The sequence below is a fragment of the Mirounga leonina genome, unplaced genomic scaffold (genome assembly GCF_011800145.1).
Source record: "Mirounga leonina isolate KUSES-001 unplaced genomic scaffold, KU_Mleo_1.0 Mir_153, whole genome shotgun sequence".
In the NCBI taxonomy this organism is placed as follows: Eukaryota; Metazoa; Chordata; class Mammalia; order Carnivora; family Phocidae; genus Mirounga; species Mirounga leonina.
The window spans coordinates 19,208,931-19,228,623 of record NW_023270387.1 but is presented as its reverse complement, the minus strand read 5'-3'; the positions used below and the strand labels follow the sequence as shown (position 1 = coordinate 19,228,623).

At 40.7% G+C, this 19,693-nt stretch overlaps 2 protein-coding genes across 2 annotated transcripts; both read left to right on the top strand.

Annotated features, from left to right (window-relative positions):
* Nucleotides 1–2,144: 2,144 nt before the first annotated feature.
* LOC118013094 (olfactory receptor 10G6) lies at nucleotides 2,145–3,267 on the top strand. The gene has a single exon (XM_035008744.1). The coding sequence runs from the start codon at nucleotides 2,275–2,277 to the stop codon at nucleotides 3,265–3,267; it is 993 nt and encodes a 330-aa protein (XP_034864635.1). The 5' UTR covers nucleotides 2,145–2,274.
* Nucleotides 3,268–12,045: 8,778 nt separating this feature from the next.
* Nucleotides 12,046–13,242, top strand: LOC118013093 (olfactory receptor 10S1). The gene has a single exon (XM_035008743.1). It carries the CDS (start codon nucleotides 12,081–12,083, stop codon nucleotides 13,137–13,139), a length of 1,059 nt encoding a protein of 352 aa, XP_034864634.1. The 5' UTR covers nucleotides 12,046–12,080; the 3' UTR covers nucleotides 13,140–13,242.
* Nucleotides 13,243–19,693: the final 6,451 nt, after the last annotated feature.

Below are 19,693 nucleotides of genomic sequence, written 5' to 3'. Positions count from 1 at the left end.
TGATAGTCGGTATTGGAATTCTTATGATTTCAGGAGCTACATTAAGACCTAAGTGATAAGGGTGCCTGGGTGGCTCAGATGGTTAAGCGTCTGCCTTCGGCTCAGGTCATGATCCCAGGGTCCTGGGATCGAGTCCCACATTGGGCTCCCGGCTCAGCGGGGAGCCTGCTTCTCCCTCTGACCCTCTCCCCTCTCATGCTGTTTCTCTCTCGCTCGCTCTCTAAAAAATAAATAAAATCTTTTAAAAAAAAATTAAAAAAAATAAAATAAAATAAAAAGACCTAAGTGATATTATCCTGGATTCCGTGTCTAGATAACAGGGACATCCAGACAGAAGAGAATGAATTTATTCAATAGGATTTAAGAATTTTTCAATTTTTCAGTGCAAGGGGAGCCTGGGTGGCACAGTCAGTTAACATCCAACTCTTGGTTTTGGCTCAGGTCGTGATCTCAGGGTCGTGGGATCAAGCCTGGTGTGGGGCTCTGGGCTCAGCGTGGAGCCTGCCTGGGTCTCTCTCTCCTTCTGCCCCTCCCTTCCACTCTCTCTCTTTCTCTTTCTAAAATAAATAAACATACCTTAAAAAAAATAGAATCTTCCAGTGCAAGATATGCCACAAATACAGGATGAGAAGAAAATGAGACAAAGTCCCTTTGGAGCTCACAGTCTAATGGGGGAAATCAGACGCTCAGAGGGTGAATTGCAGCATGCTTCGGGAGCCCAGGGAAACATGAAGGACTGTGGAGGCTACAAAGACTGAGTGACCATTTGGGGGAAAGGGAGAAAAGGCTTTCCTTAGTAGATCACACATGAATGAGATCTTGAAAGATGAGTAGAAAATTTTCAGGCATCAGCAGAACAAGTCCCTTCTAGATTAAAGGGACTGATGTCAAAGGAAACAGGAAAGAATGTCTGGCCATAGCACAAATTTGTGGGATGGAGCACAGAGAGGGGAGGCTGGAGAAATAAGTCCACACCATATTACAAAGCTCCTTGTTCTCTAGGCCATGCCAGTAATTTTACACCTTGCCCTTGGGTGCTCTGGTGCCAATAAGGTTGGTAAGCAAGGAAGAGTCTGGGAAATCTCTAAGAATTTTCTCTGAAATTCTTTCAGAATAGATTTGATAGCTCTATAGTGAGGGATTATTTAGTTTCTATGTGGTTTAGACCTTCCCGAGGGTGACCACCTGTCTCCGTTTGCCCTGGACGCTCCTAGGTTTAACAAGGGAAGTCTCATGACCAGGAAACTGCTCAATCCCCAGAAAGCTGGCACAAGGGCGATGACTGAATTTGCCTAATAATGAGGACCACACCACATAGCTGGTGGGAAATAACAGCTGATGTTGACTGAGTGCTGCTATGGACCAGGTGATTTTATTTAATCCTTACAACAATCCCATGAAATGGGCACAATGATTGTCCCCACTAATAGAATTCAGCAAGGAAAGGGGAAATGGCTTTTCCAAGTTTACCAACAAGTATAAGTGGAAAAGCTGGGATTGTTAATTCTGGTCTGACCTCTGAGGCCATGCTCTTAAGATACATGTTTCCTTAGTGAATGGACAGATGGATGGGTGGGTGGATGGATGGATGGATGGATGGATGGATGGATTGACAGATAGACTGCACTTATCCAGAAGCAGAGAGAAAAGATGACAACAGGTGCCTTGTGGATGAGATTTTGTATTGCTTCATTATCTTGAAAAATTTAAAATGGCATGTGTATTTTTGAGATGCAGTTGATGAAGATGGTTATTTCTACCTACAACTTCATTCAGTGTGTGGCCCAAGTAATGCATGCTTAAAAATCTATGCTGATTTTTATTGGGCACATCTACATTAGGAAATATAATTTCAACTCTCATGTTGTTAAATAAATAAGCTGTTACTTATGTCTCTGATATTATGCCATAGATCAGAGATCGAAGTGGAGGAAAACAATGGGATAGCCATTTCTTCATGGATTGATTTAGGCTTTATATGACTGTACTTCTTCCCGACATGAAGAGCTCTATGTATGGTCTTTCCTTCAGTCTCCTGAATTACATACACATAATCTGTCACAGAACCTTGGACAAAACAATCGCTCCCCAGAACCAAGCAGAACTCCAAAAATCAAGGGTTGGGCAGGTGGGTGGGGGTGAGGGGTGGTTGGGTGTGGGGATGACAGAATGATTAAGAACAAGAGCTGGAGCATGATCTGTCTCTTCCTGAGACCCTTTTGTGTCCATGCTCGGGAATGACACAGAATATGTGTTCCATGCCTACAGAATTTAATGGGCCTTGAGCTTTCCCTTCCGCTACTTCTTCTGGCAGATGTGAACAGCAAGGAAATGCACAGTGGAAACCAGACTGCTGTGTCTCACTTCATTTTGGTGGGCCTGCACCACCCACCACAGCTGGCGGTGCCACTCTTCCTGGCTTTCCTAGTCATCTATGCCCTCACCGTCTCTGGCAATGGGCTCATCATCCTCACCGTCTTGGTGGACACCCAGCTCCACCACCCCATGTACTGGTTCCTGTGTCACCTCTCCTTCTTGGACATGACCATCTCCTCTGCCATTGTCCCCAAGATGCTGGCTGGCTTTCTCTTGGATAGCAGGGTTATCTCCTTCAGAGGCTGTGTAATCCAACTTTTTTCTTTCCATTTCCTGGGCTGTACTGAATGCTTCCTCTACACGCTCATGGCTTATGATCGTTTCCTGGCCATTTGTAAGCCTTTACATTATGCCACCATTATGACCCGCAATGTCTGTAACTTCCTGGCTTTTGGCACCTGGCTGGGAGGCACCGTCCACTCACTCTTCCAAACAAGCTTCATATTCCGGCTGCCTTTCTGTGGTCCAAACCGGGTAGACTACTTCTTCTGTGACATTCCTGCCATGCTGCGTCTAGCCTGTGCTGACACCACCATCAATGAGCTGGTCACTTTTGTGGACATTGGGTTCCTGGCCCTCACCTGCTTTATGCTTATCCTCACTTCCTATGGGTATATAGTGGCCGCCATCCTGCGAATGCAGTCCATCGATGGGCGTCGCAACGCCTTCTCCACCTGTGCCGCCCACTTGACTGTTGTCATTGTTTACTATGTGCCCTGCACCTTCATTTACCTTCGTCCTGGTTCTCAGGAACCCCTGGATGGTGTGGTTGCTGTCTTCTACACGGTCATCACTCCCTTGCTCAACCCCATCATCTACACACTCCGTAACAAAGAGATGAAGACAGCATTGTGGAGGCTGGCAGGTGGCAGAGATGTGCACCCTCACTGACTCATGCATCGCAGACATGCAGAAGACACTAAGACTTAGGACACCAGATGGGACACTGATAACTGGGGAGATTTAAGGCAGAAAGGAAAGAAGGATCCATGCAGAGAGTAGAAGACTCCTAGGTACACAGATGGAAACTCTGGAATTCTTCCTGCTTTCAAACAGGATTTTTTCATATTTCTTCCTTCAAATCCAATGGGAGTCAGGCAAAGCAACTCAACAAGGATGGAAGCTTGCAGAAAAGATCCAAGATAAGTAAAAATCCACATGAAAAGTCTGATCCTCTATGGGCATCAATCTACATGTTTAGTATTGCTTCTAATCCTTGAGCTGATTCCCATATTGCTTTTTCCATGTTACAAATAACCTTCATGCAAAACATGACGTTTGACCTTGACATCAATTTTGTGAGGCAGGTTTTATTATTCCCATGTAGCTGTGGGAAACAAGTCAAGGGAGAGCATGGCCCTCCCTGTTTTCTACGTAACTTCACCTCTAGGGAGGGTGTTTTGTTTTCAGGTTTGTTTTGAGGTTTTGTAGCCCTGAGAGTGAGAAAAATAAAGCAGAGAGGAAAAGCACTAGCCTGAATGTTTCTCCAGTGTTAAAAATAGTAACTAAGAACATACTACTGTTTAGAGTTTGAATTTTCAGTGTGCTTTGCCTTCCTTCTAAATTTGGCTTCTTGTTTTAAAATTCAAATAACTCTCTGGCTTCGTATTTTAAACCTTAAGTTATTGATCCAAGTAAGATTTTATATTAGAGAAAGAAGCAAATTGGAAAATTGTGTTAGCTTTCATTTCCCAAATGACTAGCTAATTGTCACATTACCCTTGTCACACACACATGCTTAATATGCTACCTTCTAAATATACTAAATTCTTACATGTACTTTATCTTATTTCACAAGATCCTTTATACATATAGATATACTATATGTCTGCATATGTTTTATATATGTGTGTATATGTAACACACACAGACAAAATACAAATTCCATTAATATGTCTGTTAGCACAAACTTTTTGAATAGCTGCATTTTAAAAATACCTTTAAATACCTGGTAGGAGGGCACCTGGGTGGCTCAGTTGGTTAAGCGACTGCCTTCAGCTCAGGTCATGATCCCAGGGTCCTGGGATCGAGTCCCACATCAGGCTCCCTGCTCTGCGGGGAGCCTGCTTCTCCCTCTCCCACTCCCCCTGCTTGTGTTCCCTCTCTCGCTGTGTCTCTCTCTGTCAAATAAATAAATAAAATCTTTAAAAATAAATAAATAAATAAATAAATAAATAAATAAATAAATAAATAAATAAATACCTGGTAGGAGTACTCTCCCATATTTTCTATTCATGTTTAGATTATTTCCAGCTATTTTCTTATAGTTATTTAGGTGGATTTATAAAAATTTTGTATGTTATATATATTTTGTGTATTTTAGTGTATTATATATTATATTTTTTAGAAATATTTTGATTTCTGTGTTTTGCTGTCATGATCTGATAGTCATCCCATCTAAGTTACATTTATATATATCTGTTCAGATCACTTATGTACTAATTTTTAATTTTAATATTCAGCTAAGAAATCTGATTATGCTTATTTCTAAATTCCTGAAGAACATTTCAATTTACCCCTCTTTTACTTAATGTCTCTAGGACTCATTTTCTTCATCTGTAAAATAAAGTTAAACAACATAATCTCTAAACTACCTTCTATTTTGATATTCAAAAGCTCTATAATTGTTCTAGTCCCAGTGTTTCCATAAAATGTTCTTACAAATTGGTATATACAGGAAATGTTCTTAACAGAGAGACGAGAAGAGAGGAATCACAGAAAAATAGCAACACTGGCAGCCACTAGCCAGATTTTTTCATATGCTAGAAGTGATAGACTATAGAATGAACAGTTTTATCAAAAATTTGCTTCTGTTTGCATTTATTGCATAGTTTGACTATTTCATTGCTTTCAAAGGGCAAAGAGAGAACTAACTGAAGGAAGTGAGGGATCTTGATTTGAACAGCATGTAAAGAATATTCTAACGTATCTGAACCATGAGATAGTGGACTAGGCATTTCTGTGAAGTAGTAATGGTCTCATTCTGAAAGGGTCATGGAGAAATTGGTGGGTTGGTAACCGGTTCAGAAACAGTGAGGATGTTGTGCCATGTCGCATGTCCCAGGGTTGATGCCTACTGTTAATAGAACACTTTTAAAGATGTGGACTTGACATGCTGAGCATGAGATGAGAAACTGAGCCATCTTGCTAATAAGTGGTGATGGTGGGATGTAAGCCCAAGTTCATCTGACTCCAAAGTTCATGCTCTTTCTGCTGTGCTCTTTCAAAGATGCTCATGGAAAGCACAAAACCCCATAACACAGGCCTTCTTCCTGGGGGCTCACAGAAGAGGGAAGTAGCGCACTAGGCCAGTGTGGGAACAGGGTCCCTACCACAGTACACTGTCAAGGCCACTGGAGTTCACAGAGGAGCCAGGACACTCTTAAACAGAGTAGGAAAACTTCCTGCGGGAGAAAAGCTTGATCTAATCTCAAATAGTGCTTTAGATTCTTGCTTCTCAAAGTGCAACCCATGGAATAGCAGCATGAGCATCACGGGGGAGGAGTCAGAACGGCAGAATCCCGGGCCCTACTCCACGCCTGGGGGATTAGACTCTGTATCTGAAGATTCTCAGGGGATTCAGATGTACATTAAGCTCTAAGAAGCTTTGGAGATATTATCAGGTAAAAATGAAGGTTGATTTCTGCAAGGTGGACTAGAGCAGAGTGAGAACAGGAGGAAATTGTGATACATTTAGGAGAGAATGAAGAAATCTACTTGAATAGAGCAGCGTACTGAATAGAGGAGGGGTGGAGGAAAGAAGAATAAATAGACAACACTCTGTCAGATTTTAGGTAGTCTTGAATTGTGAAGTGAAACCGTTATGGAGCACAGTGAAGAAGTGTGCAAGGGTGGGATGGCTCACATTGCCAGGGGGAGCATTGAGACACGCGTGGCTGGGATTTGATCAGGCAGCGGCGGGCAGGAAATTGTCTCATTCAAGGAGACAGGAGACAATTGAGGAAACCTTGTGGGAGACCATTTTTCTAATCATCCAGCTGGGATGAAATAAGAGAATAATGGTAAAGGTTGTGAAAGTTAAGATGCAGATACAGATAGAGATACATTTCAGAACTGAAGGCTGTTTACACTGGGATCGTTCCCTTGCTCTCAATAAAAGCATTGCAAAAACAAAAAAAAGTTTGAAACAAAAAAGATAGAAAAATTCAAACAGAACTTTGATATTGAGCTTGACCCACTCAAGAAACTAGAAAAGGTGTGTGCAGAAAGACAATTCCTTACAATTTAAAGAGACAAAATCCATAAACCATACCAAAGAGCATACCATAAACCTCAGGAATTGCCGTTCTGATTATTCAGCCCAAGCTTTGGGAGAATGTGTAGAGCTCAGACTACAAAATCTCACTCTGGATGTGTAAAGCTTGGGACTATTAGGTTCCTGCCAATGAAATAAAGGCAGGCTCCAGGCAATAATTTATCCGAGTTTGATAAACTTTTCCATGCCTCCTAGAAAAAAGGCCTTGCCCATCACCATCTGAAGTTCTAAAATCTTTTTAAAAAGCAGGATAGTAAAAGTCTGGAAGAAATCAAGTTTTGCAAGTTCTTCAGTAGGAGTTGGATTTTCCAGCCTCTCTTGAAGATAATGTATTTACTCGGATAGGACATGAGCGCTTTCATCCCCTGGCTCTACCTTGTGTGCCAAACGCAATGAGTAATTTCTCTACTGAGGAATTCATACAGAAAGGAAGCTGGCAATAGTAAAATTCTGTGACTTTTAAAGACCTGCACAGTATCTTATAAGTCTTTATATGTCCCATGAAGCAAACTGCACTTGGAGGTGACCTCTTAGAAAAAGGAAATGTTAAGGGCGCCTGGGTGGCTCAGATGGTTAAGCGTCTGCCTTCAGCTCAGGTCATGATCTTGGGGTCCTGGGATCGAGTCCCGCATCGGGCTCCCTGCTCCTTGGGAGCCTGCTTCTCCCTCTGCCTCTCTCTCTGTCTCTCATGAATAAATAAATAAAAATCTTAAAAAAAAAAAAGAAAGAAAAAGGAAATGTTAAAAAACAAACATTGGACTCAGATAAGTAAGAAGAGGAGCAATTAACCAACCAAGTAAAAAGATGGTCATGGGGACAAATGATCCAACTCCAAGCAGGTGAGTCACTTCCGCCTGAGCAGCATGCCCTGTATCACTGTGACTGAGACTCTCTCATCCTCATGACTGTGGGCTCTAAAGCTCACCTTTCCCCCTGAATCTCTTCTTGTACCACTGCTGTAGGGAGAGCATCTGGTAGCCTTTGCTCAGCTATTTTGATCGAGTATCTGAAATATAAAAGACATGTGTTTCTAGGTCCTCAGGAGATACACATACAGCCCAATGCAGCATAAAGCACTACTAAGAGGAATTGGCTATTTACAAGGAAGGAAAATGTTATGTTCAGATATCAGAGAAGAACCTAAGTTGCCTTGAAAAGTTTTGATTGGGCTTCAGATGGTGGAATATCCATTTTCTTTTTTTAAGATTTTATGTATTTATTGAGAGAGAGAGAATGAGTGAGCGAGAGAGAGAGAGCACATGAAGGGGAGAGGGTCAGAGGGAGAAGCCGACTCCCCACTGAGCAGGGAGCCCAATGCGGGACTCGATCCCGGGACTCCAGGATCATGACCTAAGCTGAAGGCAGTTGCTTAACCAACTGAGATACCCAGGCGCCCCAGAATCTCCATTTTCTTAAGTGGAGAATGAAGAAAGCATCATATGGAAAAATTGAGAGAAGCATGACAGATATTCGTGTGACCAATTAATAGAAATGAAAATATATCAAGTGTGAGTGTTCAAGTTATTAACTATAGTGATTGTAGAGAAAGTAGAAGGGTGCATGGTAGAACTATTTCAAAGATGGGCATGAAGTCATAGAATATTGGATGTAGAATTATAATAGTGGTCATTCAGCAAGTAAATTATTTCGCAGTTACTCTAGCACACCTGGAATCCTTGTAAAACTTTACAGCTTAAGTATTTTTTAATCCATTTACATATGAGAAAACTAAGTCTCAGAAACTTCAAGAGACTTCATAACAAGCTAGTCCTCTTGCATGGAGCCTGGATTTGAACACAAGTCTACCTCTTTCCAGAACACCTACTCATTTCTTGTATCCTAGTGCCTTGGAGATGGTCAGCTGCAATCCCTTCGTTTCATGGGATATCACCTCATTCAGATTTCAAATTGTGTTCTGCTTTTTTTAAAGATTTTATTTGTCAGAGAGAGAGAGAGTGTGTGCACAAGCAGGGGGAGTGGCAGGCAGAGGGAGAAGCAAACAGAGGTTGGAGCAGGCAAGACTCTGGGATCATGACCTGAGCCAAAGGCAGACGCTTAACCCTCTGAGCCACCCAGGTGTCCCGTGTTCTGTTTTTTTATATTCCCTATGCTGTGCCTTTTATTCCCATAACTTATCATTTTTTTAAACTTTGCTATAAATTGAACATTTCAAAATAAACAGGCTTAAAAATTAGAAGGAATGTAAATTTTTTATTATATTCATCCTTGAGCAAACAATATCTTTCCATTTATTTAAATCATGTTTTGTGTCACTCAGCAGACTTTCCTTCTTTAGATTTCTTTCTTTAACAGTTTATTAAAGTATACATTGCAACCATTAAATTAGCCTATTTCAGTATACAATTCAATGATGCTTAGTAAATTTACAAAGTTACACAACTATTACCACAATCCAATTTTTGAACATTTCCATCACTTTAGAAAGATCTGTCTGACCATTTGTGCTCATTCCCCGTCTCAGCCCAGTCCCAGGCATCCACTAATCTACATGCTCTCTTTAAAGACTTGTCTTGACAGGATGTGTTATCAAAATGAAAGCATACAATGTGTGACCTTTTGTGTCTGGCTTCTCTCTTAGCCCACCATTTTTTGTTTGTTTGCTTTGGTTTAGTTTGGTTTTTTAGAGAGGGGTGGGGGAAGGGAGCAGAGGGAGAGGAAGAATCTTAAACAGGCTCCATGCCCATTGCGGAGCCTGATGCAGGGCTCGGTCTCACGACCCTGAGATCATGACCTGAGCCAGTCATCAAGAGTCAGACGCTTAACCAATTGAGCCACCCAGGTGCCCCTAGCACACTATTTTTGAGTTCTATCCATTTCATGAACTGCATTAGTATTTTGTTCCTTTTTATTGCTGAATGATATTTCATTGTGTGAATATACTCTTTTTTTTCAATCCATTCACCAGTCAATGAACAACAAACATGATTGTTTCCAAGGCTTTGGCTATTATGAATAATTCTGCTATAAACAATCACATTTATATGGACACACGTTTTCATTTCTCTTGTGTAGCTTCCTAAAAATGGAAATGCCAAATCATTAGGTAATTTTATGTTTAACTTTTTAAGTAACTGCCAAACTGCTTTCCAAAGTGGGTATACCACTTTGCATTTTCTCTAGCAATGTATACAGGTTTCAGTTTCTCTACATCCAGTAACACTTCTTACCATATGTCATATATATATATGACATCCATTCTAGTGGGTGTGATGAGAGAAAATCTTAAACTAAATTGGTTAAAATATCAGGGATACGTATCTACCACTGATATAAAGGACATTATGATATATTGATCTACCCAACATTGAAATGGGCTTTCTTGTGAAATAGGGATTACTCCATTACTGCATTGAATAAATTAGTGAAAATGAATAAATGTAAGGTCATATGTTATGTGTCCTGCTACATTCTAAGTAAAATAATAATTATCACAAATGATGATATCCCCATTTTTAATTTGAGAAATGGAGGAACGGAGAAATTAAGCACCATGATCCCTCTCGTTCTGCTAATGAGTGCCTGCCTGACCAGGGATTTAAATTTAAGTTTATAAAAATCGAAATAAACTTGCCCTCTTAATATTTCAACTGCTTTATCCCCAAAATGGTCATGGGAAACTAGAGAAGGCATAAGATATTTTCCCTGTGTTCCTCGTGAGAAGACGTGACATACGCACGTGGAACACTAAAGTCGTCGAGACACTACATGCTTAGGTATTTATTTATAGTTATCGTGAATACCATAGGTTTCAGGAATGAATAAACCAGTGTGAGATAAAATATTCATAAAGGGCTTGTAGAGGAATTAATTTCAAACTTAAGTACAGAGAGTAGATTTGTAAGAGATTAAATGAATTTCATTCATGTTCAAAAATGGAATGCAGTGAGGAGATCAAGGAGAGATTATGGCAAATTGCATAGAAGATGAGGCAAAGAGCATCCCTACATAAGAGATATTTCTTTAGGGGATTGTAGGAGATAAAGATTTTGTGATAATAATGGAAACAATGTATAGGTAATTTTGAATATCAGAGAGCGATACTTTTTATGCCTTAGGCAGTGGGGAACAGTAAAGAGCAGAGAAAAATTAAACAATGTTACTGTAAGAAGACTGACAAAGAAGCTGAATACAGAACCATTTGATACATTCGGGAACTGGGAGAGAAATGGAACATAAAACCATTGTGAAAATATAGGTATAAAATATTCACATGCAGGGTTAGGTCCATGAGAATTGAAGCTACAATAGAAATCAAGAGTTTATTTTTTTAAAGATTTATTTATTTATTTGAGAGAGATTGAGAGAGCACAAGGAGCAGTGGGAGAGGGACAAGCAGACTCCCCACTGAGCAGGGAGCCCAATGCGGGGCTGGATCCCAGGACCCCGATGCGGGGCTGGATGCCAGGACCCCAGGACCATGGCCTGAACTGAAGGCAGATGCTTAACTGACTGAGCCACCCAGGTGCCCCTAGAAATCAGGAGTTTAAAGAAATTTTTCACATAATGCAATCTAAATAGGTTTAGGAGATAAAGGATGGAAAGAATTGAAGAAAACTCCTAGATTTCAATTCCAGCTCAACAATAAAGGCACAGGTATACATTTTCCAAAAGGTTGAAACAGAGATTTACAGGAACAGCAAGAAATGTACTTAACAATTTGTCCTTCTAGTTATTCAGCCAATTCTCTAAGGCTTTGTTGTCATACACTTGAGACGTGGCTATGGGTGGCCGTTAATTCCGAAGAACTCCCTGAGTGAAGAATGGATGGAACTGCTGGGTTCCTGGCTGATGTAACAGCACCCAAAGTCTGGGCAATTCACCTCCAAGGATGGGATATAACTCCTTAGTGTCACATGGCAATAAGAGCCTGCTTATCCACATCTGCAGTATGGCAGAGTAAATTAGGAGAGTGTAGGCATCACAATTCTGAAATATTTGCAAAAAAGATATGGTCCATGAGAATAAGATTTCCAATCCATATTTATATTGCTGTTATTTAGGGAATGCATTTCTCCAAGTAATTGTTACAGTCCTTTATGTGCCTCAAAGGATTGTGGATCCCCCATGTTGAAAGATTCATTTTTGGGGGCGCCTGGGTGGCTCAGTTGGTTAAGCGACTGCCTTCGGCTCAGGTCATGATCTGGGAGTCCTGGGATCGAGTCCCGCATCAGGCTCCCTGCTCAGCAGGGAGTCTGCTTCTCCTTCTGACCCTCCCCATCTCATGTACTCGCTCTCTCTCATTCTCTCTCTCTCAAATAAATAAATAAAATCTTTTTAAAAAAAAAGAAAGAAAGAAAGTTTCATTTTTGAAACAACCACAAGAAAACACTAGAACATGTCAAAAGAGTGAAATGAACCTGTATATCTTTCTCTAATTTATGGGGCAAGACCAAGCCGGCATCACCCAATGGCTAATGACATTTCAGCCAAGAGGAATGGCTGTTTATTATGTTTGTTGATGTCAGTTTTGTTACAAAGGGGGATAACTAACCACTTTGTGTGTGAAAAGATGGCCATGGAGACAGAAGACCCCAACCAGACTGTGGTGAGCCACTTCTGTCTGGAAGGTCTGATGTACACAGCTGAACATCCTACCCTCTTCTTCCTCCTCTTCCTCCTCATCTACAGCATTACCTTGACCTGGAACCTCCGCATTTTCATAACTGTGGGCTCTGACCCTCACCTCTGCTCCCCTATGTACCACTTCCTGGGGCACCTCTCCTTCCTGGATGCCTGTTTGTCTACAGTGACCGTGCCCGAGATCATGGCGGGCCTCCTGACTGTGGATGGGAAGGTGATTTCCTTTGAGGGCCATGCTGTACAGCTTTACTGCTTCCATTTCCTGGCCAGCACTGAGTGCTTCCTACACCCGGTCATGGCCTATGACCGCTACCTAGCTATCTGTCAACCCCTACACTACCCAGTGGCCATGAACAGATGGATGTGTGCAGGACTGGCTGGACTCACGTGGGCTGTAGGTGCTGTGCACTCTGCCATCCACACCTCCCTCACCTTCCGCCTGCTCTACTGTGGTCCCCACCACATTGCCTACTTCTTCTGTGACATCTCCCCGGTGCTCAGGCTGGCCTGCGCAGATGCCACCGTTAATGAGCTTGTCATGTTGGCCAACACTGGCGTTGTGGTTGCAGGTTGCCTGATCCTCATCATTGTATCCTACGTCTTTATCGTGGTGGATCCGCACCGCCCAGGGCAGCGCCGTGCCTTCTCCACCTGCACCTCCCACCTCACAGTGGGGCCTCTGTACTACGAGCCACCTCTCTGCATCTACCTGCAGCCTCACTCCGGGGAGGCAGGAGCTGGGGCCCCTGCTGTCTTCTACACAGTTGTCACTCCCATGCTCAACCCTTTCATTTACACTCTGCGGAACAAGGAGGTCAAGCGGGCTCTGCAAAGACTTCTAGGACGAGGCTCGCGAGATCCTCCAGCAGGCAGCCCACCCTCCTGACCTGTGCTGGGACTCTTTATTTGCCTGCCAAGAAAACAACTGTTCCCATAGCAAGATGGGAAGGGAAAATCATTCAAGTGGGAATCAGTGCGACTGAGTTTCAGCTCAGCCACGAACTTTCCCCCCCTCCCTTTGGCCAAGTGACATTTCTCAATGTCTCAGTCACAAACTCTCCATCTATAAAATGGAAGGACAGTGTAGGGGTTGTCTGAGAGTATCTTCAAGATCTAAGTTCCATGGCTCAGAGGTATGTGAAATGCTGTTCATACCTTCACTTGTTTTAATAAATGATTCTTTATTTCATATGCAATAATTTGATTAAATAAATATCAGTATTAAAGAATACTGATAACAAAATGAAATGAACAAATAATAAATGAGACTTTACCTATGTATCACCTAGCTTGAGAGAACAAACCACATTTTTAAGATGGTAAAATACAACTACACAGAGAAAAGTGACTTGCTCAAGGTCACTTAGAAAGTGTCATTATCTTTACTTTCCCATTCAAGATGGTACATAACAAAGTAGTTGAAATAACATGGATTTTGAAGTTAGAGCTACCAGTATTCTAATCCTGATCCCACCAGTCAGTTAGACGTAGAATCTTGGGCAAATTTTATAGTACTTGGTGTCTCAATGTCCTCTATTAATAGTAAGGTTAAAAATAACTACTTTGTAGGATTTTATGAGGACTAAATGATATAATTATGTTAAGTGCCTAGTGTAAAATAAATGTTCCCTTTTTTTTTTACCAAGTCTGCTAAGCATGTCAAAGAGAGTTTATTATATAAGCTAAGGTTCAAAGTATCTCTGAAGAATTGGCAGGGTTTTGATATCTTCATTGAACACGGAGGAAGCATCACACAAAATATATATATTTCTAGACTCCAAGGTAACAAATCATAACTCAAGGCTTTAGTTAGAGCAGCTTGCCATATAAGTGGGTGGAGCAGTGCTGTGTTCAAAAAAGTCTGTGAATGACCCAGAAGTACTCTATGGACTGAAAAAGGGCCTTGACTGTCAGACTAAAGAGTTTCTATTGATGTAATGTATGGTGATCAACATAACAATAAAAAATTTTAAAAAACAGTTTGGATTATGCACCAGGCATTCTGCTGCTTTATTTCTCCTGTTCTTCTATAGGAAAAAGAAGCAGCCACATTCATAAATGCTAAAACATGGGATAAGTAAGAAGAGAGAGGAAAAGAGACAAATGGTTGAATGACCAGTTAATTGACCATTATAACATCCTAGACATGAGAGAAACAGTGTCTAACTTGGGTGATATCATTGGAGATGGAGAGGCATTTTACAGAATTATGTTAGAGGTATTGTAAAGGGAACAAATCGAAAGAGTGTTAGCATTGGAATAGTGACCATAATCATTTTGAGCACACATATGTACAAGGTACTGTGCCTGTTACTTTATATTATTCCTCCTTAGAACTATATTTTAAGACAATGTTATTAATCACATTATACAGACAAGGAAACAGACTGAAGGAGGTGACATAACTTTTCCAAGGTCATGGAACCAGTAATAGTTGAAGCCAGGATTTCAACTCACATCTGTATCACTTCAGAGACCCCACATTTCAATTATACCAGAATACCTTAGAGAGAACTAAATCTAGCCTTCACTGTTTATGAACTCCCAATTACATTAGAGGTCTCAACATCATGCTAGACCTTGAACCAAGGGCACTCCTCTTTGAGATAAGGATTCCCTGATCTTTAAATAGTACCTCATCCTCCATAAAAGCAGGATCTGAACTGGCATTTCCAGAAGGGAAAAAATACATCAAAAAAAGGAAGAAATGCATTGAAGATGCAGCACTCAGCCAAAATTCAGAGCTAATCTCCTTTGTTCTAGTATCTCAGAGTTACTGATATATCTGTAGGAAGGCCAGAAGGAACCCAGAGAAGTTCATTATTCCCATAGAGTAGGTTTTAAGAATATAAGGAGAGCCGGGCACCTGGGTGGCTCAGTTGGTTAAGTGACTGCCTTTGGCTCAGGTCATGATCCTGGAGTCCCGGGATCGAGTCCCGCATCGGGCTCCCTGCTCGGCGGGGAGTCTGCTTCTCCCTCTGACTCTTACCCCTCTCATGCTCTCTCTCACTCTCTCTCTCTGAAATAAATAAATAAAATCTTAAAAAAAAAAAAAAAAGAATATAGGGAGAGCCAAACATAGAATGGGAGGCAGAGCTAAAACAAGGTATGGTTCTGTCCTAAAGCATTCCTCTATCTCGTCAAATGGCTGCTTTGTTGATATAATAGGATACATCACAGAAGAAGACTGTGCCTATAGTATTCCAGTCCCTTCTTCTCAACTTTGGCCCTAACCCTTCTATACCTGTCTACCCAGTGAGAATCCTTCGCTCTCTCAAACTCTGCTCCTCCATTTCATATCTGACCCGGTCAGCATGGATTCTTCATCACACTGATTTATTATAGCTTCAACAATGGCACTAAAGCTATCCTGTCTTACATAGTTATTGAATGTGTCATGTGCATAACTGGATTATAAGAACTTTAAGAGCACAGACCCCTTATACCTAGTATATGTCCCAACCAAAGGTTAACTCTATAAAATATTTGTTCAACTCAATATTCAAGATCTGAAAATCAAACAAGAAACTATCCATTCTTCACAATAAAGGTATCAAGTCAGAAAATTGGTTTTTCATCCAGTAGGGAAAAGAGACAAATTGTTCCTCCTGATTATTTTCACCTTTTAGATATTTTGATCTTTAGGGTGGATTTTTAAATTTAGGAGACTTGGTATATTTATAACATTACAGGTTCACTTGAAATTTAAGGGAAACAGACTAGAGAATTACTCAGTATTAATTAAAATGAAAGCAATACTTAACAAAAGGAGGACAACTGCATAGGGCTATCATTTTCTCAGCCCCCTGGCAATGCCAATAGGGCGTAGACTGATATTCCCTTTTTTATGAATATGGAAAAGGGACAGGAAACAAAAGCATTATTATTTAGGTGGGATAACTTGCAGAGAAGAACATGCTACAAGAGTGACTAAGCGTCCTTACTCTTAGTCATCTATGGCATGGAGCTTCTGAGGGAGAAGTTCACCAGTACTCCTGAAGGTAGAGTGTGCAAAGGAAATTGATCAGGTGGACTAACTAGCCTCATCGAATGAAGGACTTCCATGGCAGCAATGCCATTCAAATAATGAATATGCAAGTGATATATGATTTCAATAACGTTGTTTTAATAATGTGAAAATCTGTAAAACATATAGTTGTATCCCCCTCACAAGCAATGCTAGAATTTAATAAAATAATATTTGAAAATATTTTGTTACTTAGTTTTTATTGCCAAGCTTATATCCACTTCCCATTTTAATGATTGCTAACGGTTGTGCTATGTAAATTAGGGTAATATTTGAAAACATTAAAATTGGGGGAGCACAGATTTAGAGAAGCTATGACAAGGTAATATTTCCCCAGAATGTTGTAGAAATGTGTAAGCTTAGGAGTCAGATGTTCAAGAACCAGTTTTACCACTCTTTAATTAAGGGAGGTTCATAAGGATGCCCCAAAGTTTGAGTAGGACTCCTTGAACTTAGATAATTCTCTCTCTCTTTCTCTTTCCCTTTCTCTCTCTCTCAGTCTCTCTCTTTTTAAACCCCTCAGTAAAGGTTTATAAATTCTGAGATATTGAGGCAGATTGTATTTTCCAAAGATGACCACAACAGTATCATCCATCCCAAACCTTCTTGAAAAGAAATGATGACATTTTTCCATCAAGAGGTAAAGGGGTCCTTCCCCCCCACCTTTTGAATTTGGAAGATGCTAGGTGACTTCTCAGGCTGGATCACTATAGGCAACGCAGCCTCTCCCTGGCTCTCGAAGGCACTTACTCTTGGAACTACTCACCATGCTCTGAGGAAGGACAGACAGCCATGGGCCACGGGAAGAGATGTTAAGGCCCTGGGCCCTCAACAGCTAAGTTCTCAGAGACAACAGTGAGTATGGGCTTACCAGCCATAGGACTGAGCCATCTAACCTCAGGCTGCCCCAGGGAATACCAAGTGAAGAAGAGATGAGCCTTTCTCATCATACCTGGCGCAAATTCCAGACTTGGGACTAAATCAATGATTGTTGTTGTTTTAAGATACTAATGTTAAAAAAAAGAAGAAGAAGAAGAAGGTAACAGGAGGGGAAGAATGAAGGGGGGAAATCGGAGGGGGAGACGAACCATGAGAGACGATGGACTCTGAAAAACAAACAGGGTTCTAGAGGGGAGGGGGGTGGGAGGATGGGTTAGCCTGGTGGTGGGTATTGAGGAGGGCACATTCTGCATGGAGCACTGGGTGTTATGCACAAACAATGAATCATGGAACACTACATCTAAAACTAATGATGTAATGTATGGTGATTAACATAACATAATAATAAAAAAAAGATGCTAAATGTTGGGATGTTTTGTTACATAGCAAAAAATTAACAGAACACAATCTGTGCATGGTCACTGCTACTAACATATAGACACAGACATGAGCATGGTGTCAACCCCAGGTATCCTTCAGGAACCACTGGTTCTACTTTCAAATAATTTACCTATCTTTATATTCTGTTCCCTCATACATCTTATAATAATAGAAAAAAATAATAGAACAAACTAATTCCAAAGTTAGCAGAAGGAAGGATATAATAAAGATTAGAGTAGAAATAGATTATATAGAAAACAGGGAAACAAGAGAAAAAATCTACAAAACTGAATTGGGGTTTTTTTGTTTAAGAGTTTTTTTTTTTTTTTAAGATTTTATTTATTTATTTGAGAGAGAATGAGAGAGAGCACATGAGAGGGGGGAGGGTCAGAGGGAGGAGCAGACTCCCCGCAGAGCAGGGAGCCCAATGCGGGACTCGATCCAGGGACTCCAGGATCATGACCTGAGCCGAAGGCAGTCGCTTAACCAACTGAGCCACCCAGGCGCCCTTAAGAGTTGGTTTTTTGAAAAGATAAACAAAACTGACAAACCCCTAGCTAGACTAAGGGGAAAAAGAGAGAAAAAACTCAAAGAAATAAAATCAGAAATAAAGTAAGAGACTTTATAACTGATGGCCAGAAATGAAAAAGATCATCCGAGACTATTATGAACAAATATAGACTAGCAAATTTTGTAATGCATAATAAGAGGCTAAATTCCAGGAAACATAAAACTTACCAAGACTGAATCATGAAGAAATAGAACATCTGAAAGATCTGTTAACAAATATGCAGGTTAAATAAGTACTCAAAAACCTCCCAACAAAGAAAAGCCCAGGACCAGAAGGATTCACAGATGAATTTTACCAAACATTTAAAGAAGAATTAATAACAATCTTTCTTAAAATCTTGGGTAAGTCAATGGCAGATGGTAAGCATCAAGTTCCTTACTGTGGGAAATGGCAACTTACAAACAAGCAAGGAGAGAAAGCAAGTGGTACTGGACTAGAACTGGAGTCATCAGTATGGACTCATGTTTAACTGAATATAGCCACAGATGACTGCATATGGACATATTTATAGATATGTGTAGGTACATATATTTCCTTGTTCTGTCAGCTTAGAGAGCCTAGAAGCAATGATACCCTAGTAGCAGCAAGTCCATCTAGTACCTAGATCCTAGTTTCTAATGATGTTCTGCAATAAAAGAAACCAGGAAAGGAACTTGGGCAAGAAAGATGAGCCTGGAGCATCTTGTGGTACCAGAAAGCAAAGAAGTGCTGAACTATACACACACACACGCACACACACATATACACACACACATACACACAGATATGGTTATGTCAAGGAGACAAAAGAGCTGGGATACCTGGGTGGCTCAGTGGGTTGAGTTTTTGACTCTTGATTTTGGCTCAAGTCATGATCAGTCATGGGATCGAGCTCCATGTTAAGCTCCATGCTCAGCAGGAAGTCTGCTTGGGATTTTCTCTCTCTCTCTCTCTCCCTCTACCCTTTCCCCCATCTCAGATAAATAAATCTTAAAAAAATAAAATAAAAAGAGACACAAGAGCCAATTGAAAGGGTTCTCAATAGCCAAAATTGAATAAATTGAGCAACAGAATAAATAAAGCAGTAATGGATTATAATTTAAAATATGAAATAAATGTCCATCAGTCCACCATGATATAAATGAATGATTGAATAAATAGATAGATAAATAAATAAAATGGAAAATACCTGTTGCAGAAGCCCAAAGAAAACAGAAAAAAAGAAATAATAAAGATAAGAGCAAAAATACATAAACTATAGACAATATTTATAATCCACATACCCAACAAAGGACTTCCTAGAATGTATCTAGAATGTATTTTTTATTTTTTAAATTTTTTACAAGATTTTTATTTATTTGAGAGAATGAGAGAGAGAGAGAGCATGAGAGAGGGGAGGGTCAGAAGGAGAAGCAGACTCCCCGCGGAGCAGGAAGCCTGATGTGGGACTCGATCCCGGGACTCCAGGATCATGACCTGAGCTGAAGGCAGTCACTTAACCAACTGAGCCACCCAGGCACCCTTAGAATATATTTTTTAAAAG

Excerpts from the sequence above, each read along its gene's own strand:
- LOC118013094 (XM_035008744.1), top strand. The coding sequence starts at position 2,275 with ATGGGCCTTGAGCTTTCCCTTCCGCTACTTCTTCTGGCAGATGTGAAC.
- LOC118013093 (XM_035008743.1), top strand. The coding sequence starts at position 12,081 with ATGGCTAATGACATTTCAGCCAAGAGGAATGGCTGTTTATTATGTTTG.